At 43.1% G+C, this 27544-nt stretch overlaps 1 protein-coding gene across 1 annotated transcript in view; it reads left to right on the top strand.

Annotated features, from left to right (window-relative positions):
- Positions 1 to 408: 408 nt before the first annotated feature.
- Positions 409 to 27544, top strand: part of LOC144950339 (prolow-density lipoprotein receptor-related protein 1-like) — a 274971-nt gene continuing 247835 nt past the window's right edge. Inside the window, exons 1-2 of the mRNA XM_078880487.1 lie at positions 409 to 518; positions 8696 to 8824. Of these exons, the coding sequence (XP_078736613.1) occupies positions 422 to 518; positions 8696 to 8824 (226 nt within the window). The 5' untranslated portion in view covers positions 409 to 421. The remainder of the gene's footprint in view (positions 519 to 8695; positions 8825 to 27544) is intronic.

Below are 27544 nucleotides of genomic sequence, written 5' to 3'. Positions count from 1 at the left end.
CACCCGTGCAAATGAGACGTTCCGTTCTCAAGGGATTATCCAGATGAAATTTTTCATTTCCGAATTTTTTTCTTTTTGACACCAACTCCTTCAAGCAACGGCCGGGTTATTGTTTCCCGCAAAGGCTGCGTTGTGGAGGAGGATTGTCGCCGAGGGGCCAGGGGTGGCTGCACGCCCCCCGTGGCTGTGTGCCAAGACGCGCGCTGGTTTTGGAGGAAGACTCGCTCGGAGACAGCGAGATCATCCTCGCCGCCGCCAGTGAGCGCAGCGCTCGCGGGACGCACATCTCGCCGGAGTCTGCGCATCATTCTCTCACTCTCTCTCTCTCTCGTTCCCTCTCGATCTCCTTCTCTCTTTCGACGGAGAGGGCCACGACCAACCAAGCGAGTTGGTTTCGACCGTGTCGCGTCTGGAGCCGGAGATGAGCTGGCTGGCCCTCGCTACGCTGGCCGCCTCGTGCTGTCTGGTACGCTGCCTCGACCAGCGTGACTCCACCAACGCGGTTGACTTCTCCCCAGGTGAACACCCACGGATGGCACCCGCGATAGCACGCGCAGGCACGCGTTGAAGAAGCGTCGTCGCGTTCGGGAAACGTTGCGCGCCACGGAAGAATCGCGCGGAATCAATTTCCTACGTTTGGGTTAACGCGCCACTGGAGTTCCACGGTTTTTTTTTGCTTGGGAATTGAAGGCAACACCAATGAGCACCGGCGGGGAATGTTCCAAAGTGGGTCGCGAGTGCGTGAGCAGAAGGCCGCGCTGTGGGTGGGGAAGCCGACGTGTCTCGGATATGCGTGTCTACCCATCTTAAAAAGAAGAAAAAAAAACCGTGTCAGTGTGGTGATACACTCATGTTTGTGCGTGTGCTTTCGTGTTTGTGTGTAAATGCACTTTTGTTGTGATAACTTTTGTTGTTGTTGTTGTTGTTGTTATTCATTCATGTTTGATTTTTGCTTGGTCGTAGTTGCTGTATATGGGATTTGGTCCTTATATGTAATTAATGTACAGCGTTGTAGGATGCTATTAGCAAGAATGACGCCGTATAAAATGAGAGTCTTGTTATTTTTAGAGGTGGCACTACAAAGAGAATTGTGGGGTTTTTTTTCTGGACTTAAAAGAAAGTGAAAGTGAGTGCTTACTCAAACGAGCTCGTGGTCATCTCCTGTTCACAGTCGTGAGCCAGTGGTGGAGGTCTCTCTATAGGACAACCACCATTGACCTTCCCCTATCAAGCTGTACTTGTATCATCAACCCCAGATGGACGAAGGGCTGAAGTCACCCCTCCACTCCCCAACCTGAACTCGTGAGCATTCACATTTGTGAGCCGCTCGCTCAACCGCTGAGCTCCCCAAGCCACTACGCAAGTCACATGACATCAGCTGGTGAAACTCTGGATGAGATGTAACGTCTCCGGACAGGGGAGATCTTGCGACCCAAAAAAAAAAACAGATTGGGCAGTTCATGCGGCTGCATTAAATTGTCAGTGCGTTTCAAAAAATCCCGTTCTGCCAAAAAAAAGCGTTAAAAATAACAACGTGAAGAGATAAAATGAGACGGATATGGTCTCGATAAGGATTACTATTGCATTTTTGAATAAAAAAATGGTTTTGCATAATTGATGTCAAATGTATAAACCTGTAGCGTCTTTCAAGCGGAGAGAATAAACTAAATACGGTTTGACCGTGGAGGCAGCGGTGTGTAATGAATCACATCTCGTAACTATATCAATACAAAATGAGGTGAGGGCCAAAATGAGATAGAAAAAAAACTATCTGGAGAACCATTGCTTTGGTAATGTCAATGTCTCGACTACCGAAATGACACGTCTAAAATGCAATGTCATTTTTTTTTGTAAATCGGGCCACTAAAAAAAAAAGCCATTTCGAGTGTACACTGTGCACAGAATGAAAATGTTCCAGGTGAGTGGTAAGTGCTGAGAGGGGGCTGTGGTCCTTCAGAGTGCAGAGCTATCTCTCTCAGCCAGCTATTGGCCACATTCCCCGGCGAAACGCGTGGCACGCTTGAAGCATAATTGCTTGTGTGACGCTAATAAATAAACTGCGCCGCCCTACATAATTCATGGGGACACACTCAATATCTTCCGAATTTGGCGACGCAATTTTCTTGGGAGGTTTTCGCTGGTCGAATCAAAATGCTGGAAGTATTTAATAAGAGCAACAGAACGTATGACACACACTTGATGCAAAAAAATACATTTATTAAAACAACTCACTTTTTCATTTCGGCAGTTTGAAGATTAATATCCCCGGCTGAAATGTATGTGTGACAACCTATCCAATGTCCGACATGAGAAAATCATGTATCAGGGATACAATTCATTACAGTAATTTGATGGATAGGAAAATATGAAAAAACACAGAAAAAGTGGTTTCTGGAAATAATTGCGCTAATTTATATTGATTACGACTCACGTATACAACTTTACATTTTGTAATATTTAGCAAAATATGTATTTACGAGAGCGTGCAGTGTTTTTGCCTGCATTAAGCTAACATGTAAGAAGTATATGAACTCACCATTTTAACTTACCATTTCAAATCAAGATTTTACCATTTTAAATCAGCGATTCGGAAAACATAGCAGACAATGGATTAAAATTACCCGAATTTCAAGCGGTCAAAATGTAAAACAGATTCAAATTATTGGCACAAGCAGCAGCTGACTTATCAAAGGCCGGTTAGTCATTGACTGTGCTCCTCTGTCCATGAACCCACAACCCCAGCATCGGAGTTGACAGCGTTCCGAGTTGATGCCCTGCCCACTGAGTGTACCCCGTGTGTGTTTCCGTGCCCACCCGAGTTCGATTCCCACTCGCGGCCAACACCAGTGACGGATATCTGAACCGGTCCTGGGCCTCCCCTAGGTCGACCCAGCTTCACACGAGAAACTTGGTGCAGTGTGTAAACATTATATATAGCTTGTATAACTTGGAACGGGGTATTATCCTTCGCTGACAAGCATGCGCGGCTTGTTTTACCACAATGGCCTGCGGTTAGACGTAATCCACGCGTTTATTCGCAGTGTGGACGGCGATTTGTGAATGCGGCGGCGCTTTGAACGTTGGCACCAGCAGCACCCCCTCCTCCTCCTTATTGCCAATTGTGTTGCGTTTGGACAATCACAGTTGGAGAATTTGTTCCATTTGTCACGGCAGCGCTTAATCGTTAACTGGGGCGTGTTGTGGCATTAGCCGTGTTGGTGTCGCGTTTTCTTTTAATGAGGGGTTTCGTTAACATTGTAAGCTGTGCAGTAATTTTGTATTGCTTAATGTAGCCCCCCTCCCCTCCCTCTAAAGAATATGTGCATTTTACAGGAATTGGCAGAGGTATCTCAAAAGTACCAACCATAACATCGAACTTTAATCTACAATGTTTCCTGTTGCGATCTTTGATGACTCTTCCACGGCAATGGTCAATTGTACTTAACGAATCATAAATTCTATGGATAAAATATGGCATTCTCATCTCAACACACTTATTTACGCTCGTATGTTCCTCCCCCCCCCGCCCACAACATTAGCATACCATCGATTTACATACATTAATTATTGAAAAGGGTTTTAAACGCTTCATTAACATTTTAGTGCGGCTTTGTTGTGCGCTGTGTGATATCCTTGGCTTGAGGACAAGACTTTCCGAGCTAATCTGATCTGTTAATCTCCAAGGGCCACTTTAAGCCAGATTAATGCAGCAAGAACGGAGGGCTTCATTGTCGGAGACCTTGAGAGCAATATTTTCACTGCGTCGGTCAATAGGAGCTAATTATTTAGGAACAAATTAATTGCGCAATCTTAATTTGATTGAGTTGCGATTTAGGTGAGTGGGAAACAAATGAAAGAAGAGCGACAACATAAACATCCTTGCGATACAAATCCTAAAATTACGCAGAAACTCCGGTTGTCTCTCTCTCTCTCTCTTATTGTTATGTTCTCACCAAATTTTGTCAAATAAAACATCACGCTGTGAACATAAACCAGATTTACGTGAGCTTTTCAAAAGTTTCTATTCCATATTTCAAATTAGCGGATCGATCTCTCTGTGTCGAACAACTGCAGTTGATTTCCACCATCAAGGTGTAAGAGTGTGCTGCTGTTGCTGCTGCTGTTGTTGTTGTTGTTTACCAACCAAAGAGAAATGATGGTGGGCAGAGATTGAACGTGAATCGCACGGACTTCTCATTGTGAGCCGCTTCGGGTGCCTCTCCGTTGCAATCTCCACGATGAATGAATAACGCAGCGCAAAACGAAACCCCTCCACTCCACACCGCTTCGATAAGCAGGGGACGAAGTCTGCGTAGCTGCGGGGCATGGAAACCAGAGCCACATGCATCGCTCTGGGGGCAGAGAACATCAAATTGACATTAGCATAACTGCAAATCACTATGGGACACTGGCGGCACAAAATGCCCTATATATTCTTTTTTTTTGCGGGCAGCCTCGTGTTAAAAAGGAATTGAGCAACTCTCGTCTTGGCCATGTGATCCTTCAGCTGGTTGTGCCCCAAGGACATCGGATGGTGTTGGTGTTTGTGACCGACCAAATACTGCTCGTTGCAAGAAATGCATTTATCTCTTTTAGAACATATTTCTGTGTTTAGTCTGTTGTCCTTCGCCCGCACCTCCGAAGAGCACGGTTGGTTACGTATGGTGTGGAAGAAATTCAACATACATACATTGAATTTCGATTTAAAGCTTTCGTGACTGCAGGGATTCATCTTCTTGGTTCTTTCGGTAAAGTCACGTAGAAGGGAAATAATAAAATAATAAGAATAAAACATTATACAATAATTCTCACGACGTTTCGGCCACAACGCAAGCCGACAGACCTGTTCTTCACCTGAGGACGGCTGCTTGCGTTGTGGCCGAAATGTCGTGAGAATTATTTTATTATGTTTTATTTTTATTATTTTATTATTTCCCTTCTACGTGACTTTACCGAAAGAATCAAGAAGATACATACATTGGTTCGTGTTTTTTTATTCATTTAAATAATCGCAATGCTTTTATTATGTAGTAACACAAATTATGATGAGTGCGTTCTTACAGAATTTGTTTTTATTTGTAATGTATCGTGTCAACGTAGAATAAATTAATAGATACGTCAACATGTTCTCTTTTCGCCAACAATAAAACTTCATTCCGCATGTACGACGGCTATTAATTTAAATGGATGAGTTGTAAGTTCATCAATGTATCTAAATTTGGCATGCCGCGTGCCCCAGACGTAATTCAGTGTAAATGACGGCAGGCACAAGCACATGCTGACTCGCACTGCTTTCAACCAGACTGCATACTGCTATCATCAGACTCTTCTTGTAAATTTTAGATGTTTTATTTACCATGCATTGATTCACAGTGAGCAGCATATTTACATAAACCACTTGAATTCCAAACTCTTAGGTTTTTTCGGTAAAGTCACGTAGGAAAAAATATATATATATAAATTAATAATACAATATTTTTCTTTTATTAATTTTAATTACATTTTTTACCTACGTGACTTTACCTAAAAAACCTAAGAGTATGAATCCTTGCAGTCACGAAAGCTTCAAATCTATAACACATGAATTCCATAATAAGAAACATGTAAACTGTTTATCTTCGTGATTTTTGCATATGCCAACAGTGAAAGTTTATTTTCATCATCAGCCATGATCAATCCACGGCTCGATGAAGGCCTTCTAAAGCTGTCATCATCTCTCGCGATCCTGCGTGATGTAATAATCCATCCAGCACCTGCACATGAGCCGATTCCATCTTGAGTTGGTGAATGTGTGTGTGTTCGCTTGATGTTAGGCATGTGCTTATTAATTAGTTGCCTCTAGCATGGATGTACGAGGGAAGTGAGAGAAGGTTCATCTTTATCCTATTCAGATGAAATACCCCTCCTTACATGGACTTTAAATTGAAAAAGCACTCACTCGTCAATCGCAGTAGAATGATTATTTTAGGAGAAGCAGATGGGCATAATTTGACTTTTAAAGAACAAGTTTTGAAATTGGCTTTCATTTTGGAAAGTAAAAAAAAAAATCTGATGTTGCAGAAAATTTAAATTTGACATTCAATATGTTCCAGTACTAGGGGCCTCACGTGTTATCTTAATTGATGACATTAATATTTACGCCCCCCCCCTCCTCCTCAATGATATCTAAATTATGTTATCGGCATCATGCCATTAAACGAAGACTTGTCAACTTGGCAATGCCGCAGCATGCAGTGCTTTGCAGAGCTGAATTTAAACAAATTCAGTGAAAACCAAACTTAAGACGACGAGTATTTGTGTGCGTGTGTGCAGTCATTGGGTGACTAGCCTGAGGCAATCAACGAAACGACCTTTGAGAAGGCGCGGTTTAGTCACGGATAACTGCCTGCATTTGAACACAGCACCGCAGACGATTTTGGCTCAGCGCTCTGAGCTGTGGGTTATTATACAGGGTGCTTCAAAAGTATGTTAACACTTCCGAGAATTTGCAACAATACCGCGAGAAATGCGCTGCGTCCGGCGCTCTGGAGACCACCTGGAGAAGATTCCAGGCAACGTGTTGACAATGATGGCGAACAAGTGTAGACTCTGACTGTTTGAAGCTCCTTCTTGGTTCTTTCGGTAAAGTCACGTAGAAGGGAAGTAATAAAATAATAAAAATAAAACATAATAAAATAATTCTCACGACGTTTCGGCCACAACGCAAGCAGCCGCCCTCAGGTGAAGAACAGGTCTGTCGGGAAGACAGCGTCTGAATGAAACACCCCAGGCTTGGAGCGTATATTTAAGCTGGGTTGGAGGTGGAAGAGTGCCTTGACAAAAGAATTTGCATATCAATAGGAATTTAGCATATTTATGTTTGAAGCTATTAACATTGCATTTGTTCCCATGTTACAGTGAATTGTCCGTTTTTTTTTCCCCCATTAAAAACGATAGTCCAATATAAAGTTTAACCTTTTTTGAAACACCATGTGAGTGTGTGTGTGTATTATTTTAAAAAGCCCACTCAAAACATTCGTAAATTAGTTATTCAGCCACTTTGATGAAACTTTCGTTTTGTGCCAGCTTCGTTTAACAACGAAATATGTTGTTTTGAAACGTAAATGTATTTTTGAGCAAACTAACTTTTAATTACAACGCGTATATTTTCTGTGAAGTTCGTAGCAGGAAATCAAACAATCAATTAAATTAGTTTTCATAGAAATATACCATTTGTTTCTCGGACAAGTGGTACGATTTGCAAAGCATTCGCTGCCAAATTCAAGGGGGACATAAGACTCCTGCTATCAAATAAGAATTAGCTTCAATACGAGACGAATGAGCACACCGCATTTAAATTTCGATTTAAAGCTTTCGTGACTGCAGGGATTCATCTTCTTTGTTCTTTCGGTAAAGTCACGTAGAAGGGAAATAAAAAATATAAAACATAATAAAATAATTCTCACGACGTTTCGGCCACGACAGACCTGTTCTTCACCTGATGACGGCTGCTTGCGTTGTGACCGAAACGACGTGAGAATTATTAAATTTGTATTATTTTATTATTTCCCTTCTACGTGACTTTTACCGAAAGAACCAAGAAGACACACCGCATTTCTTACATTTTCCCACAGCAGTGCTGCGATGTTCAAGCAATGTGTTCGGGCATCGTGCTAATTGCATTGAATGCACACCGATGCATTTGGTGTTAAAGTTCACCGCAATTAACTTTACAATTCGAAAATGATCGACGTACGCATGAGGAAAATTGGACAAACATGCCATCGACAATTTGTGTTATTAACGAAGCTTCTGAAGTCAACATTTGCCCTTCAACAATACGTCCACGTAGCGACGGTAAGTACTTTATTAGAAAACGACGAATCTATCTGCTTCATTATTGGTTATAAAAATGAAAAAAAAAATATCTTGCCATTTTTAAATCCTTTATATTAAGTTCGTTTGCTTGCTTGCTTAGGACCGTGCAAATCTTTCGGTCGTTTTTTAACCCACTTCCCGTGATCCAATCGAGCTAACATTTTGCACACAGACTCGTTGTGCGTGACAATACATGTTCGTGAACATTTTTTTCCTAAATTTTACACTGTTTAGGGCAGGGGTCGGCAACCAAAATAACAAGAAGAGCCATTTCTTTCCAATTCGGTACAAAATTCAGTATTTCAAGAGCCGCAATGCATCTGAGTACATACTGTACTCACGTACATATCGTCAAGAAGCAGCCCGTAAAGAGCCGCATGCGGCTCCGGAGCCGTAGGTTGCCGACCCCTGGTTTAGGGGAAACTTTTTTAAATATTTAATTACCAATTGTTTAATGCTGCCAGACAATCTTCTGACCCATAGGTGGCAGCCATCTCAAGCCAGAGGACGAGAGGACTCTAGCCGCCACGCATATAAAGGATTTACTGTATAGTGAAAAACTTTGTTTTTACGGGTTATACTTGTTGTTGAATAACCGTGCACGTAAAATGAACGTTGTTGTACGCAAACCATCGTGAATTCTCTTGGTTGCAAGTGCCCAGGATTGGCTTCGGCTCCATGCACCCTCACCATTGCTTCCACAAGAACACGTGCATACAGATGTGCCGGAAATCTGCCGACCCACCAATGCCGGTTGCACGCGAGCGGAGGTCCGTGATGATGGTGGCGGGGAGATTGATGAGAACGGCCACCTTGTTTGTTCACTTCTCTCCCTCAGCAGATGAAGGCGAGCAGGGGACCTGCGGGAACACTCAATTTCGGTGTTGGAGTGGCAAGTGCATCCCGCGCAGTTGGGCGTGCGATGGAGATTACGACTGTCGAGATGGCTCCGATGAACTCCACTGCCGTAAGTTTCTTGTCGAATTGTTGTTGTTGTTGTTGATGTTGTTGTTGTTCTTCTACTTTGTCAAATCGCCTCGCGGCACGCCGCTTTTTTTTCCCGTCGCCACGCACGGCAAATTTTAATAGCAGAGAAACCGATCCTCCACCTCGCCACGTGGGCTGGGTTTAGTGCTGGCGTTGTCAATAAGGAAGCCTCGCTCCGCGCCACCAACACAGATGAAGGCGGGGCGAGATGGGAGCAAGTGTTGACGACGTCGAAAACAAAAATAAGAATCTCCCATCCAGGACCTTACCATGGAACCTCCATGGTGTCAACCTTTCACGCCGGCAATGGTCGACCATCAACCGGGGGGGGGGGGGGGCGGGGGGCACCCGATGCCACAAACTGCGGATTGAAGATTCGGCGGATTTGCAATTTCGGTGCGGTCACGAATCCCAAATGATCGACTCGCATCGTACGCAGCTGGCGTCTTCACTCGTTTTCGGGAGGAGGAGGAGGACGAACGGACGAGATCCACTCCGCGCATGAACCGGACAACTGAGCGGATAGCAACATCTTTAATCTGCCGCTATGCATCCATGCGAAAGAAAAATAAGCGACTGCGAAAATGTCAAAAGCGTTGACGTGAAGGCTACCGCGGTAGACGGGGGTTGTTGGTGCTGTCAACGTTCCCGCACCTTTGCGTTCTGATACGCCGATGTCCTCGCAGCGAACAATGCTGATGATGAATAGAGAAGAAAAATGCGTTCCCCTTTCTGGCAATGATACGGTTATTGAGTTGTTCAAACATCAAATGTTATTTCCAGAGAGTAAACAAAACTTTTTTGTCATACATTTTTCATCATCTTGATACTGGCAAAACACATTCCTGCGGAGGGAGCTGGTAGGAACGTCGGGTTGCTCGGTCAATGGCCAGGGTCAACGGCGGCGTGGTGTATTCTGCAAATATGGCCGACTGTGAGGGCGGGCACAAGCCGGTGTGAGTAGGTTCAACGTTGAGTTTTATAAGGGCACCACGGGGTGACCAGCCCCTCCCCACCCAGCCCCACCCCTCCCATCCCCCACCTAGCCCCACCCTCCCCACCCAGCCCCTCCCCACCCTCCCCACCCAGCCCCTCCCCACCCTCCCCTCTCCATCCAGCCCCACCCCTCACATTTTTGGATTCACGACAGACGGACGGACACAATAATCCCCTGTGGGCTGCTGGAACCACGTGGTTCCTACCAGTAAAAAAAGTTCCCATGGGTCAAGGCTGAGTTGAACGACTATTTCCTGGAGTCCGGGAAGAATTCAAAAAAGCAGAGAATAGTCTCATTTAGTAAGTGCGACTTGGGTCATAAAAAGGAATAACATTAAAAACAACAGTTGCAAGCAATGAAGCAATTATTAATCAGAGCTCCTGGAGAAGCTGAGACGCCACACGCCACTGAAGTACCTAGCAGGGAATCAAAGCCACGCAGCCGTGATCATAGCGTGGTCCATGAACCACTGTGCTACAAATCCCCCATGTTCACAGACTGCCACGTACGCACGCACACACACACCACACACACACATGCCGGTTCTTCTTCGCGTGTTCTCGTAAAGACTCGTTGAATAATAGCTAATTAAAACAGGCGCTGTAAATTCAGCTCAGTAAGTGGTATGAGCCGGGAAAAGCGTGCAATAGCCAGGCGTAATCAGAAACAGCTGCCGTTTTGACAACAGGTCATGTTACACTTTTTTCACACACCTTCAATTACCCGCACAAAAACCGTGCCATTAACACAAGAGGACCACTTTCTGTCTAGATGCCATTATGTTGACACTCAAACTTAAATAGTGTTGTTTTGAATTGTATGGCCCCAATTTAAACATATTTAGTCCTTTGTTCAGACTTAAACAGCGTAATCACACTGGCAACTAATCTTACATAGTGGCATTAAACATGCATCATACAAGTTTGGAATCGCTTGTGCATCCCTTATTGCATTCAATTGTGGCGCACGCCCTCAAATTCAGCATTTAGGGGGCAGCAGCGAGGGTTGGCGGATCACACACGGACGTTGTGAAACTCGCTTCCCGTGGGTGGCGATGAGGTGCCGTCCCCTCCGGCTCGCCAGGAGAATGCGACGCAGCAGACGGGGACCCCCGCCTGTTCTACCTGTACGGGATAGCGCGTTGCTCCCTCACGTGAGTCATGTTTCTCCGGGCGTTCCATTTTCCTCCCGTCGTTCCATTTTCCTCCCAGGTGTATAAACACTCATAAATCGGCCGATGCCATGTTAATATATAGAGGACCGCAGAACTGGGAGGGGGGGTGGTGCTTATTATAAGGACCCGTCATAGCAAGACGAACCGAGCTCGTCCTACGGGTAGGTCAGTTCGGTGGTTCGATTTCTATTTTATAGGGAAGAGGTAGGTTGCGGATGCTGGTGTGTTTGTGAAATGTAAGGCTATATTGTATATAGACAACCACACTCCATTGTGACTTCACAGCGAGAGAGATAAACTGCGTAATTTGAATTCCATTAGATTCATATTTTGAAGGATAATGAAAACAGTGCCATTTATTTACCAAGAAAAGCCTCAATGAGTCTGAAGACGTTTCAGAAGCGCCCTTCGATAGGATGTTTGGCCAATCCATTAACGAGTATTTATCTGTTATCCTGCTTTGAGTGTTAAGTTATCAGCCAACCTGGACAACCTTTAAATCATCCTTTTATGAACATTTAGTGCAGTGACTGGCCTCCAGCAAATGCATGCGGAGTCTCCAACACATTCCTGCGGAGGGAGCTGGTAGGAACGTTGGGTTGCTCGGTCAATGGCCAGGGTCAACGGCGGCGTGGTGTATTCCGCAAATATTCCCGACTGTGAGGGCGGGCGTGAGGAGGTTAAAAGTTGAGTTTTATAAGGGCACCATGGGGTGACCAGCCCCTCCCCACCCAGCCCCACCCCTCCCACCCTCCACCCAGCCCCACCCTCTACACCCAGCCCCTCCCCACCCTCCCCACCCAGCCCCTCCCCACCTTCCCCTCTCCACCCAGCCCCACCCTCCCCACCCAGCCCCTCCCCACCCTCACCTCCCCACCCAGCCCCTCCCCACCCAGCCCCTCCCTGCACGACGGACACAATAATCCCCTGTGGGCTGGTGTAACCAGGAGGTTCCTACTAGTATTAGATACGTAGGTATGCTAACAGAAAAGAAGATCTCTTCATACCAAACAAAACAATCACAAGCAGGCGTTGCTGGCTCATCTGTAAGGTAAAAGGAGAAGATGGTACAGCTGTCAACGTTTTCACAGTTGTGCCGTGGAGGTCCCCAATGTGTTTTGTGGCACCATATCTTGACGTTTAGCTCCACGTGCCAGAAGCCTCCTCGGGAAATATTTTAGCTTTCAGTCAGTTCAGGGGACTGTTCAGTTCCTGTCGGATGCTTCCAGCGCATAGAGTGAGGCGGACATTCTGCTGAACAACACACGTCGCAAGCAGCTCTCGATGATGCCCGATTCTTAATTCGCGTATTGCCCCCTCCTCCACCGGTACATTTTAGCCACTGTGCCCTCATTGGCCGAGTTGTCTTCCATCGTCTACTTGCACAGCCGAGCCACCAAACCGTGACACTCCGTGGCCTGACAAGACACTTGAATCCGGCTTAGGGTCGAGCGGAGCCTGAGATGTCAGCGGCACGGTACGGCTTCTGCGATGGAAAACAATCCGTTGCCTCGTGAGCCGTGCTGAGCTGGCTTGGCACAGCCCAAGCGCAGCTCGGTTGTACGGTGGAAAATAGATATTAGTGCAGCATCCTTGAACATCACGGCTGTGCTGAAATTGCCTCCTATGATCCAGCCAGACTCAGTGGTGCTCCTCAGGCATCCACTAAGGTCATTCATGCACAGCTCTCTCTTTAGTGTCGGGAAATGAAATTTCCTCTATTTCCTTGGCAGAAGGTAGTTCAAACACACAAATCCACACACAGCCACCCGTGAAACAATGTGTCCTCGTGTTGGATTGCTGAGGCTCTTGGGGCAAATGTACTTGGCCAGCACAAAAATGAATTTGGCCAGCCCAAAGACAAAGATCCCCCGTATAGCATGTGACAGACTGTTGAGGCAGGTGCTGTTAGCTAGCACATATGAAGGCCGGAACGGCACACCAAGGGTGAGTGGCCAGCACCACGCCCAGCCGCCTTTCGGCTCCCGAGTGGTGATATTTTACACATCGTGATCAGGTACTCATTTTAGGCTGAGTCGACCTAGGGGAGGCCCAGGACCGGTTCAGATAATCGTTACTTGTGTTGGCCGTGAGCGGGAATCTAACTCGGGTCGCCAGGTTCATAGCACAGCGCTAACCGCTGCACCACCGCTCCCCATTGGCCAACCTACGCATGCGTGCACACAACATGTGCACCACAGGAATTAAATGTTAGTGCTCACATTTCTCGGGTTAAGATAACTTTATAATGTCTAGGGTGGTAGGGTTTTGATTCAAGGAGCTTGTATGTATTTACATAATGTCCTTGCAACCTGCTACCTAATGCCATTAAGAAGATTGACTGATTTGGCTGTTGCTGGTATGGTAATGCACGCAACAAAGTAAATTGCTATTTGGCGAGAATATATAGTGCTTTCTGATAGACTGCACTATGTTCAGCCCGAGTGCTCTTTATTGCACATTTTGCGCTGTGTGTGATGCACAGTTTTAAATACTTGGTCACCTCCCAGATGCAGCGAAAAAAATGCGCATCAGCAAACACTGAAGAGGCTCAGCTAATGTCATATGTCAGCACTTCCAAACAAACGGTGCATTGTAAATGCTTACTTTGGTTAAATGACACAGAGCCTTATATCACCAGCTATAAAATTATCACCGAATGTCATAATTGTAATTTATACGGTTTGCAACACGACGGTAAAATACCATTAATTGCATTCTCAAAGTTGTGTATTTTTGTGAGATAAGAATAGCTGACCATGCGGTTTGAGTTCCGGCACTGCTGTCTCTGTGGTGCGCGTGCGAATCTGCGTGTGCGTGTGCAAATTGCTATAATACGCTCATAGTGTTCTGTTATTGAATAGCAGAGGTGTGGACTCGAGTCATGTGACTTGGACTCGAGTCAGACTCGAGTCATGAATTTGATGACTTGCGACTCGACTTGGACTTGCATAACAATGACTTTGTCCCACCTATGAGATGTGGACTCGAGTCATGTGACTTGGACTCGAGTCAGACTCGAGTCATGAATTTGATGACTTGCGACTCGACTTGGACTTGCATAACAATGACTTTGTCCCACCTATGAGATGTGGACTCGAGTCATGTGACTTGGACTCGAGTCAGACTCGAGTCATGAATTTGATGACTTGCGACTCGACTTGGACTTGCATAACAATGACTTTGTCCCACCTATGAGATGTGGACTCGAGTCATGTGACTTGGACTCGAGTCAGACTCGAGTCATGAATTTGATGACTTGCGACTCGACTTGGACTTGCATAACAATGACTTTGTCCCACCTCTGTTGAATAGGCTGCCTTGATGGTGGGGGATCTGTGTATGAAAGATGCTATTCGGTAATTGCTGTTGTGAGTCAGAGGTGAAATCTTCAAAAGCTTCCCGTGTGAATGCACCACCCATACGTTGCTTGTGTTTGCATGCCCTTGGTGAGACTTTGGTGGCTTTGTACGTTTACGTGTTTAATGCATTTACATGTGTTTGATCAACCCGATTGACAGGAAAGAGAGCCACGGTGGAATTCTCAAATTTGTATTTTTAATGGGAAAAAAAAATCCCCGTTTCTGCGAGGCAACTTTAAACATGCGTCTCCACTATTCGCAATGAAGATTAACGTTCTCCAAATGGGTCGACGTTAATATAATCATTATCAAGAATAGCAAGGTGCATCTAATATCAGACTGGGGTAGAGGAATAAAGGGAACAATGGCATCAATGCCAGGACACACTAAGTACAGCACACGGGTCATTAATGTGGAAGGATAGGATGCGCCTAAAGTGTGAAAAGAAAATTCATTATCAAAACGACATCTGATCCATAATGACAGTCTATCACCGGCTACTGCATTGGCATGCGATGTGTGTGTGTGTGTGTTGAACAGCTTGTTGGACTAAATTAACAATCGGTTATTACCCGGAGCAAGATTGTACTGCAGAAGAAATGCCACCGTGTAACAATAACCGAGCGTACACCTATTTCTTTCGCCACTCAAACACTCATTTTACCAAAACACTTCAAAGAGGGAATCATTTCGCATTGTGTAATAATAGCAGGCTCTTATATTCTGCAGACTCATTACTCTGGGATTGTGTTTAGCGGTTGAATTTATCCCCTGCCTACGGTAAAAATCATTAGTCTTAATTCCACGGCCATACATCTTTGCGGGAGCCTTCTCCGTGCGCGCGGTGGCTCTGGCTCAGTCCAGTTGCGTCTATTAATCAACAGAACAAATGGCTCGGCGAACGGAGAGGGATCCACGCGTTGTAGCCTGCGAGCGCTAATTTCGAGTTCCACGTTGAATGGGAAGTCGCCGGTCTCGCATCCTCGGCAACCCCGCGCCCAGCAGACTCAGCTCGCAATGTTGTGACGTGGACGTGGGAGGGGGCGGGGTGAGTGGCGTTTTGTTGTTGTTGTTGTTGTTGTCGCCGCCGCTAAATGAGTTTTCTATATATATATAAAAAGGGAAATGTGTGAATGTGTGTCTGTTCGAAATGTTTACTTCCCGACATGCAACAAGCTTTAACTTTGGCATGTGGGTAGCTTCTAGACTGTACACAATGCAAAAAGTAAAAACAAATTGACTTTTGTATTTGGGGGGGGGGGGGGGGGGCGCAATAATGGATATATTTTGCACGCAAGTGAGCGGTGACGTCACATCTGTGATGTCACCCGCATGCGGCAGCGTCACACAGTGTGCCTGCTGACGTCACGCACCCCCAACCCTCCGCGTCGGCCGTGTATTAATCCAAGACAAGAATCCAAGTCCCGGGCGAAGCCGGGTAGTGAAGCTAGTTCGTTTATACTGGTAGGAACCTCCTGGTTGCACCAGCACACAGGGGATTATTGTGTCCGTCCGGCCGTCCGTCGTGCATCCAAAAATGGGAGGGGTTGGGCTGGGTGGAGAGGGGAGGGTGGAGAGGGGCTGGGGAGGGGAGGGTGGGGAGGGGAGGGTGGGGAGGGACTGGGTGGGGAGGGTGGGGCTGGGTGGGGGGTGGGAGCGGTGGGGCTGGGTGGGGAGGGGCTGGTCACCCCGTGGTGCCCTTATAAAACTCAACGTTTAACCTACTCACGCCGGCTTGTGCTCGCCCTCACAGTGGGGCATATTTGTGGAATACACCACGCTGCCGTTGACCCTGGCCATTGACCGAGCAACCCGACGTTCCTACCAGCTCCCTGCGCAGGAATGTGTTAATTCGGAAGGCTCGAGGTCGTGACGGCAACCAATTGTTACATTCAGATGAAATATTTTAACATTTTCGGAGATCTTTCCCGCCATGCCCCCAATTCCCAACCCCACAATTCTGTCGCTTTTCTTTATTAAGTGAGAACGTAGCTCCCTCGTTTCACGGAATTAAAACCTTGCAAGTTTAGTTCTGGTGACTGGTTACGTCACTAATGATGAGTGATTTAAATAGCCAAGATAGACTGCTTTGCAGATGGTTTTGTAATTTGAATTATGCCAATGTTACTGTTAAAGAAAATGTTCATTACAATTTGCGAACAGACATCTATTAAGCGGCAGGCAGACGCAAACAGATACCGGTCTTGCTCTGAAAAATCATTTGTAATTTACGAGGATGAACTTGTTTATATTTAGCTGATTTAGGACCTTTCCATTTACCGTGTTGCATTAACTAAATAATGTCAAGCAATCATCGAAATGTGGAGGGGCGGATTCATTTATATGCATAAAAACAAACACTCCATCAGTCATGCAAATATCTGTCAAGAATGTCATTTGTTGGCAGACTATCAGAAGGTGGCATTTCATTCACTTAGATTAATAAACTCCTGCCATATTTTACTATTTATGAATTAATGTCTTCTGCGGGCCCATCGTAGTTATACATCTAAATGAAGATCCACGCTTGACATTGAACGGGTGCTAGCTAATAAAACACAGAGTAATGCCTCAACGCCCGGAACACATCGCAGCGAGCGCCAGAGATGGGTCTCACACTTCTTAGTGTCTGCGCTTGCCAATGTTGATTCTCCCCCCATTCAAGTGTGAGGCCACGGTATACATTGGCCGTCCTTATCAAAAAAAGTAAAAGATTCTTCCACGTATTTTTTTATTTCACCTCTAATTCCTATTTGCGTCACGGTTGTACTTTGTGTGAATCTTCTTGCTTTTAATCTCTGCCTGTGTCCTCTCTTTGGAATTTTCACACTTAAATTCTAACTTAGCAATCTTTGAAATACGTAATCAACCGGGCTATGCGTTAATTGTGTGTTGACCGACTCTCTGTGTTGCATTACATTACATTTCAATATTTTACTAGGTTATTTAATTTTAGTGTGTCTTTCTCCTAATTTTGAAGCTTGCGTACCGTACCACGTCGTTGTCCACTCATTGACATGCTAATTTTTTCTCTGCCCCCTCCCTCTCTCCGCCCCCGCACCCTCTCTATATTTAAGGCCCCGTCACAGAGACGTTCTCTCTCTTTGTGCCGATACGTGTTCTCTCTCTGTGTATCTTTATGATGTCTGTCTGCTTATATGTCTGTCTATAGTTTTCTGGTTAGATTTTTGTTGCTATTTCTTTTATACCTGATGATGATTGCTTGTGTTGCAATCGAAACGTCGTAGTATGCAATTATTTAATTTATTATTTTATCTTTATACGTGACTTTACCGAAAGAACCAAAGAATACTTCTTGCTTTTGTCATTTCGATGACCCGGGTTGGTCACTCTTGCAAATTAGACGATTCTGGTCAAACAAAATACAAATTCGTTACTTGAAACCAGGGGTTTAAATTCTACATTCACATGCCTGGGGCCAGTTCTGCCCATAGGTGAACAACTGTTGGCTTCCCATTAAGTGATACTCTCCTCACTGGTCCCAGAGCAATGATTGGGGTTGAGTCAGCACGTGATGGGAATTTTAACCCGTAACCTTCCAACTGTGAGTCGAGTTCTAACCACAGCACCCCTCGTCCTTGGAGCGGTGAGTATTAGGCATCTAATGATACATCGCTTCTTCAAATCTATTAATCACACAACAGGCAGAAAATGATTGGTGTGAGAAGCAGTTATTCGCAATGCATGCAAATCACATGCCAACGTTACGTTTAGGTTAGTGGAATGAAAACACATTCAAACGAAATTAGAAAATGGGGAACGATTCAAATGATATCCTATTTTAAAAACGATGTAAAATTATCATCATCATCACCACCCATGGCCAGTCTATTTCTGAATGGAGGTTTCCCTAAGCCAGAAGCATATCTCACAATCTTGCCATCTAATAATGAACCGAGCATCTACACACGAGCGGGTTTCAATTCCTTGGTGGACGTTTTTGTGGAAGCGTTCCATTCTCTGGCTGCCTCTCCGTCTGCTTTTTGTGTTCAGTTCGTTCAGGAGGGTCCTGCCAGGTTTTTTCAGTACATTTTGATGTTTCTGCTACTGTGTGTAATCTCTATTGGGTACTTTCCAGCGAAGTGTTTCAGCATTTGGGCGTTTGGGCAACGTAAGTTACTTTTTACGTGTATTTTATCGGTGGGAGGAAACCCATGCAGAACATACAATATTCTTGATTGTCAGTCATCATCATCATCATGAAAAATAAGAATCAAGTCTTGAATATAATTTGCAACCCTGATTCGGGAAATTTCAGCAAATTTCTGGTAAGGGGATACAAGGGGTGAATTATTACGTACTGCGTAAACGCAGAGTATGGTGAACTTCTTTCGCACCGTACGTAGCCCACCGTGCTAATCAGAGATGCGTGATAATAACAACAACAAACTAAACACAACGAGCAGTTCTAAAGTAATTAGTTTTCTATCTAGTTTTAAATGTGCATAGATCCAAAGGCTTCCCATTATCGGAAGAAAGATGGTCCCAGACGGCCGCAGAAGCGCATCTGAAAGCGCGCGATGCAGTGACCACCTTTGTTCGACGATTAGCCAAAAGCGTGAAGTCTGGACATCCCACCTACAAATATTGCACCATCTCTGTTTTTAAAAGCTTCTCCTCGGTCACTGGCTTCTCGGTGCCAGGCTACTGCCTGTCCGAGAATAATTATCAAAAGGGGAAGATCGTGTCAAGTGGAAGGGGAATATGAGGGATGAACCTTGGGGCAGATTCGCACCACCGCGAGTGGGAGCAGACGCCACGTTGCACGCCACGCAAGCGGCTTGTGCCATTGGCCAGCAGCAGAGGGCCACAGTGCACTTGGTACGACCCATCAAAATTTGGGAACCGCTCCAGCGACCCGGCGAATGTGGGGTTTGTGCAAACATTCGGTCGAGACAGCACCGTCGCCGCATCTCTAAACCCACGCGTCCGGCCTCCGTTCCCCTGTCCTTTGTTTGTCTTTCGTGGCAGTAATTTCTCGGGCAGTTCTCTCTATGAAGTCTCACCACATTATTCCACCTGTTCGTCGGCCCGCTGTGTTACTCCGTCTCCTTCCCTCCCGCACGCGCCTTCATCTCATTGCGCGAATTGCATTTCCTTGCCGACTCTGCGTCACGGGAGAGCTCTTGAATGAATGCTCATCGTTCACGGCTTGCGCGGCTACAACTCTGCCAATGTCATCACCCGCCCCGCTTTGTTCTCTCACAATCGCAACCCACCGCCGTCTCGCGTCTCTGCTGTTGAATTTTCACCGTTTTTTTTTTTTTGGGATCTCTTGTTTCGGACAGTTATTACATTCGCAATGTATCACGGCATTGCGTATGAAACTGTCAATGTATACATATATATAAGCTAAGTACCTGAACTCATACATATTTATCTGGCCTCAAAACATTAACTAATGGATTCCGTAAAGTGGTATCCACTTGTCCTTCGACGTGGATGTACCCAACAGCCAACCTTGCAAACTCTGCATGCATAATCGCATGTCCACTTCCTTTCATTTGATGCTTAGTTACCGAGCCAATGCCTCTCAGCAGCAGCATGCTAAGTATTTTGTGATCATTCACGTTAAATAAAAACTGAAAAATAGAGCAGTAAAATTGCACGCAACGAGCCTTTATAATTGTAATTGAATGTGCTGTTAAGTGGCTTTTCCCTTATTTTCGCTGTTTTGCATTAGTGGGATGCCAGCTACAACAAACGAACTGGATCTCGCCGCGCGTGTGTGTGTGCCGTGCTCGTTGTGTGTGGGCCTGCTTGGCTGGGCCTGTCAGATCATCCGTCTTCGTTAGTTAAGCACGGTGCTTCACGTGAGTCCAGGAAGAGTCACAGTGCCACACGATTCCAATCAACTAAGCTATTTCATGACCAGTCACCGACTCCATCGGTGATTTTGAATGCTTCACATTTTATTTCACCACGATCGTAAGGGCTCCAGATGTAAAATAATTCAATCGCAAAAATGGCATGTCCAGACGCTGAATAGGCATTGAAATGAATTGGTCAATGATAATGTTGTATAGTGCAATGGCATATTGATAGTTTAAGTGTTCTTCACAAGAGGCAACAAAAACGTAAAGTACAAACATTTGGATGCCCAAAGTGGTTGTCAAAGAAATCAAGGTAATTGTTTAATTGTAAACACTCTGCTCGTGTATGTATAAATATGTTGAACATCTTTTGCACCGTACATAGCCAAACGTGCTCATTGGAGGCGCATGAGACACGAGACATCGGAAATTAAAAATGCATCCATTGTTCATTTGACTTATTTCAGCATATGCTAGCGGGAACCAGTGGTCCATGAAGCGCACAGGTCGATGGACTTTTGGCGACAAAAAAATGACGGCTTACACATAGAGCCGTTTCAGATAAAGGGTGAGCTTCCAGTGCGGGATTTGAACAGCGGGGGGGGGGGGGGGGGGGGTGGTGAATTATTCGGACGGTTTTCCAAATAGGGTGGTTACTCCAGAGTGCATGCGCAGAGAGAGAGAGAGAGAGGGAGAGAAAGCACGACCTCTTGCCGTGCAAAGCGTAAGCCCCACGTGCGGCTGGCTCACAGGTATTCGGGGGAAATCGATGAGCGAGCGGTGGTACTTGAGGGGTGGCAAAAAAATCAGAGCGCCGTGGCTGCTCGCATGTCTTCTTGGTTCTTTCGGTAAAGTCACGTAGAATGGAAATAATAAAATAATAAAAATAAAACATAATAAAGTCACGTAGAATGGAAATAATAAAATAATGAAAATAAAACATAATAAAGTCACGTAGAATGGAAATAATAAAATAATGAAAAGAAAACATTATAAAGTCACGTAGAATGGAAAAAAAAATACAACATAATAAAATTATTCTTTATTTATTATGCTTCATCTTCTTGGTTCTTTCGGTTAAGTCACGTAGAATGGAAATAACAAAATAATAAAAATAAAACATAATAAAGTCACGTAGAATGGAAATAATAAAATAATAAAAATAAAACATAATAAAGTCACGTAGAATGGAAATAATAAAATAATGAAAATAAAACATTATAAAGTCACGTAGAATGGAAAAAAAAATACAACATAATAAAATTATTCTTTATTTATTATGTTTCATCTTCTTGGTTCTTTCGGTAAAGTCACGTAGAATGGAAATAATAAAATAATAAAAATAAAACATAATAAAGTCACGTAGAATGGAAATAATAAAATAATAAAAATAAAACATTATAAAGTCACGTAGAATGGAAAAAAAAATACAACATACTAAAATTATTCTTTATTTATTATGTTTCATCTTCTTGGTTCTTTCGGTAAAGTCACGTAGAATGGAAATAATAAAATAATAAAAATAAAACATAATAAAGTCACGTTGAATGGAAATAATAAAATAATAAAAATAAAACATTATAAAGTCACGTAGAATGGAAATAATAAAATAATAAAAATAAAACATAATAAAGTCACGTAGAATGGAAATAATAAAATAATAAAAATAAAACATTATAAAGTCACGTAGAATGGAAATAATAAAATAATAAAAATAAAACATTATAAAGTCACGTAGAATGGAAATAACAAAATAATAAAAATAAAACATTATAAAGTCACGTAGAATGGAAATAATAAAATAATAAAAATAAAACATTATAAAGTCACGTAGAATGGAAATAATAAAATAATAAAAATAAAACATTATAAAGTCACGTAGAATGGAAATAACAAAATAATAAAAATAAAACATAATAAAGTCACGTAGAATGGAAATAATAAAATAATAAAAATAAAACATTATAAAGTCACGTAGAATGGAAATAATAAAATAATAAAAATAAAACATTATAAAGTCACGTAGAATGGAAATAACAAAATAATAAAAATAAAACATTATAAAGTCACGTAGAATGGAAATAATAAAATAATAAAAATAAAACATAATAAAGTCACGTAGAATGGAAATAATAAAATAATAAAAATAAAACATTATAAAGTCACGTAGAATGGAAATAATAAAATAATAAAAATAAAACATTATAAAGTCACGTAGAATGGAAATAATAAAATAATAAAAATAAAACATTATAAAGTCACGTAGAATGGAAATAATAAAATAATGAAAATAAAACATAATAAAGTCACGTAGAATGGAAATAATAAAATAATAAAAATAAAACATAATAAAGTCACGTAGAATGGAAATAATAAAATAATAAAAATAAAACATTATAAAGTCACGTAGAATGGAAATAATAAAATAATAAAAATAAAACATTATAAAGTCACGTAGAATGGAAATAATAAAATAATAAAAATAAAACATTATAAAGTCACGTAGAATGGAAATAATAAAATAATGAAAATAAAACATTATAAAGTCACGTAGAATGGAAATAATAAAATAATAAAAATAAAACATTATAAAGTCACGTAGAATGGAAATAATAAAATAATAAAAATAAAACATAATAAAGTCACGTAGAATGGAAATAATAAAATAATAAAAATAAAACATAATAAAGTCACGTAGAATGGAAATAATAAAATAATAAAAATAAAACATTATAAAGTCACGTAGAATGGAAATAATAAAATTATAAAAATAAAACATAATAAAGTCACGTAGAATGGAAATAATAAAATTATAAAAATAAAACATAATAAAGTCACGTAGAATGGAAATAATAAAATAATAAAAATAAAACATTATAAAGTCACGTAGAATGGAAATAATAAAATTATAAAAATAAAACATAATAAAGTCACGTAGAATGGAAATAATAAAATAATGAAAATAAAACATTATAAAGTCACGTAGAATGGAAAAAAAATACAACATAATAAAATTATTCTTTATTTATTATGCTTCATCTTCTTGGTTCTTTCGGTAAAGTCACGTAGAATGGAAATAATAAATAATAAAAATAAAACATAATAAAGTCACGTACAATGGAAATAATAAAATAATAAAAAATAAAACATAGTAAAATAAATATGTATTTATCGTGTTTTATTTTTATTATTTTATTATTTCCATTCTACGTGACTTTACCGAAAGAACCAAGAAGATGAATCCCTGCAGTCACGAAAGCTTTAAATCGAAATGCTCGCCTGTCGTCACGGGCAATGGCGAGCACGCCCGAGCCGTTCCCCGTGTGTTTGCATACCACAGAGTGTTGACTTCATGGCTCGCGTTTGCCAAGACCCCGTTCAATTGCCGTTGCAGGTTTATCATCTCAGATGCAGGTCGTAAGCAGGTTTTGACGTACTACCAAATTAAACATATATATAATGCTGATGCAATGGACGCTATATTAATATAATTTTGACCAATAACGGTTTTCGTATGTGTGGAGCAGCGGTGGGGAGAAATTTGGTTGCGCTGAGTTTGAAACCTGGCCACCTGGGTTCGATTCTCTGGCAGTCGATGACATCAGTGGCGAGTTATATTTGAACCGGTCCTGGAACCCCCCCCTCAACTTCACCAAACCGTGCTGACCATTCATCATTGATCTGTGGGTCACATCACTGTGTGGGTACAATGCCAATGTGTCTCGTACCTCCTCCTCCTCCTCTGCCTGGTACAATAAGTGCACGTGGTCACGTGAACAGGCGTGTCGATTTGTTATTGCTCCAGCACACCGGTGTGCTGGAGAGCAATTCGCGCACATTGAACGAGTGGGTAAGACGTTTTTTTCTGGTAATATCAATCAGCATCGTCAGGCGACTGCTAGAATTACATTCCTGCGGTGACTGCAGGAGTTCAATTTTGGCAATTGCCTGATAATGCTGGTTGTAATTTGCAGCGAAAACGTCGGAGCACACTGTTAAATGTTTTGTGGGTTGCTCTTCATGGCACCAGTGTGCTGGAGCAATGGTACATTGGCACGTTTGTTCGTGTCGTAACTCTATTTATTTCGCGTTGTTAGGTGGAGGAGCGTACGGGACACAGATTAGCATTGCATTGAAATGGTGATCTGACCAAGGTAACAATTATGAGTCATTGCATTGTTCGCGATGGACTATGTGTTAAATTTACCTTTCTGACCAGTTTGGTAAAGTATGGCCAAACAACCCCCAGGACCAACACATTGTGGGTTGTGGGGAAGCCGTTCAATACATTATTGGACTGATTAACGACTCTAAATTATTATTTTAAAATTCATTAAAAAAATCAATACGCAGTATCTTGTAGAATTTGCCAACAGATGTGATTTCAGCACATAGCCTGGAAAGTTCTACACAGACTAAACATGAATCTATTTTTTTTCTCATTTGTGTGTGTGTGTTCACACTCGTTTGCGTGAGTAGAATTATCGTATGAAGTGAAATGGAATATTTGATTTTAAAATACGATATAAATTACAACAGTTGTGCAGTTTTGTGCACAAAACCGTGGAAGGGACTTTGAGATCGGCGTGTGGACCGGGGCGTACTTCGGATAAACATTTTGTACATGGGGCAATGACCCACCCAAGTAGGATGGGACAACACAAACTCTACAAAAACAAACAAACAAACACACACATTCCTCTCAATATTTGCAAATGAGTCAATGATTACCAACACGTGGCTTAAATACTTAGCTCGAACAGGAATATATAGCAACGCGGCGTATTTCGATTAGTTTTGTGCTTTATTTTACATTTCTGTTGAGCGTATACGTCGTATCTGTTTAGCATCGGAGCTTTGGTGCAGTGTGCAACGCACTGCACCACATCGCTTTGGCCAGGAATTCAATTGCTGCCCAAAGAGTTTAATTCCTGCCCAAAGCAAACATTTACCGGTGATGGGCATCTGGACCTGAACCGGTCATGGTAATCCCCACTCGCCACTTCTCTGTCCCGCATTGACCAGTGCGGGGAAGTATGGACAATGGCACAGAATGGGTTGGACAATCTATACATGTATTGACAAAGGGCGTATTTTACATTTGTGTTATTATTACCGTTGGTTTATATTGGTGTCCTTCCTCCACACCTCCGATTAGCACGGTCCGGCGACGTACGGTGCGAAAGAAGTGCAACGTACATACATTTTGTGTTTTTTTTCTGCGTGGATATGGTGGGTTTTTGGTGGCTTGACGAAAAGTTGTGTTGGGTTGCACTCGCAACACGGGTAATTGGGGCTGTTTAAATCTGGCACCCTCTGATTATCGAGATGGGTGCAGAACAGGACAATTAAATGCTGCTGTGTGTTTCCGCCTATCTATTAAACGCCTCTCAGCAGATGCAGCGGAAGTAAATATTTTAGAGTACTGGCTTGGCTCGTGACTCATGTTTGTGTTGATTATCAAGAAGCCACGTGGTGTTCTCAAACTGTCCCCCAGCTGAGGTTGCGTGAGTCACACACACACACTGCAATTCCAGGTGTGTGTGTGTGTGGCTGCTCAATCGTCGCGATTTGAGTGACTTATTGATCTATTGAGTGGAAATTTCTATGGTGTTTGATTGTCAGCTTTTACTTTTTGATATTTATGTTTTTATGTTTGCGTTGGATGCGATGAAATGGGAAATTGATGCAAATTTAAGACGGAAAAGCGAGCGGTTGTTATTGTCCAGTTTCTCGAATAGTTTCTTAACATACCAATGTTTTCACGTTAATGTCGGCTGTTATTGGCGATTACAAGTAACACTGTACAGGAGCACGTCGGAATTTCCAACGCAAATGTAACTGACGGAAACAATTGAAATGTGAAAACATATGAATGACAGGCCTTGCGGAATTTCACCAGTACATTTGTCGAACTAATTAAATTAGTTTTCACATGAAACAAGTAATTTACACGTTTGCATAAACGAAACAATTATTTTAAATGAAGTAGATCATAAATCACGAGAGAAAGAGCTTTGTGGCATGGCCTTATTTATTAGTTTTATACATATGTAGTGACGTTTCTTGAGTCACTACGGCGTTTAGCGCCAGCTCCTGAGAGAAGAGTGTGTAACTGTGCGTGTTAGAGCCTCTCTCTGGCACCAGAGTAGGTATGGCATGGAAGGGGGCCCTAAGGGGCATGGTTCCGGTGACAGTCAGAAAGAGGGCAGTTGAGGACGTGACAGTCTGGGTGAACCCGAGAGGGCACGTGACCAGGACAGGATAATGAGGGGGGGGGGGGGAAGGTGGCGAGAGGGACACGTGATGTATGGCCCAGAACCTTCTAGTCGGATCTAGAAGGGGGCGTGGCCGCGGGCGGAGCCAGGCCACGCTCAGGGGCATAAAAGGGAGGTCGCGAGAGCCAATCGAGGCTGTCTGTTGGAATGGAACCCGTCGGTGCTACGTCTCTTCCATCCTCGGTCCTCGGTCTTCACGCTCGGCACCGTGGGTCAGGCAGTGTGTTCCTGACTGAACCGGTTATGTAGTTACCCCGTTGTGGTCTAGTTAACAGTGGTAGCTACCACCGATGTCATTATCCTGTGTACGTTATGTAGTTACCCTGTTGGGGTTGTAGAGGAAACGTGTTGCCTCCAAGTTCAAGTGTGTGCCTCCGTGGAAGCCACTACACATATGTATCATCTAAGAGTTGCATTTTTACACTAGTCAAACCCAGGTCGCCCTGGCAAAAGAGGCATTGCTTCACGGTGTCTTAATGTATTTATTTAATCTCTTGGCTGAATAAAGGACACATTATTACATTACACAAGAGGTGATAAGCCACTTTTGTGAAACTATTTCAATGGACAAAAAAAATCTTTCTTGGAGGAAAACTATTTTCATGAATGATCCGGATGGGTTGCTACCGTGGTCGGTGCTTAACTCACAAGAGGAAAGTCGCAAGTTTGCATCGTGGTCAGTTGGGGGCGGTTACACCACATCATCTTTCCAAGGCCAATACAATAAGTTCCATCCGTGGTTTCCTGACCGATGTACTGACACCTGCCATGTTAATATGGAATGTTCACCACTTGCTCAGGACCATCAACAGAAATGAGCACCGATTTTATCATGAAGAAGCTTTGACTGCATTCTTGAGAAATGCGACTGCTTTCGTCGCATTTTACATGGCTGAGAGAAGTGGTTCTACAGTGATTCGAGCATCACCGTGCGAACCCAGTGACTTATATTGCAGCTGTGGTGAGCAAAGCAAGCTGCCTCCGCGATCAATAATTTCCCAGTCACGGTTAATATCAGTGGCAAGTTATACAATTGGCCCGGTCCTTGGGCACCG

This window comes from Lampetra fluviatilis, chromosome 1, assembly GCF_964198595.1.
Source record: "Lampetra fluviatilis chromosome 1, kcLamFluv1.1, whole genome shotgun sequence".
In the NCBI taxonomy this organism is placed as follows: domain Eukaryota; kingdom Metazoa; phylum Chordata; class Hyperoartia; order Petromyzontiformes; family Petromyzontidae; genus Lampetra; species Lampetra fluviatilis.
Note: the sequence above shows the minus strand (reverse complement) of the source record. Positions and strands in the feature narration are given on the sequence as shown.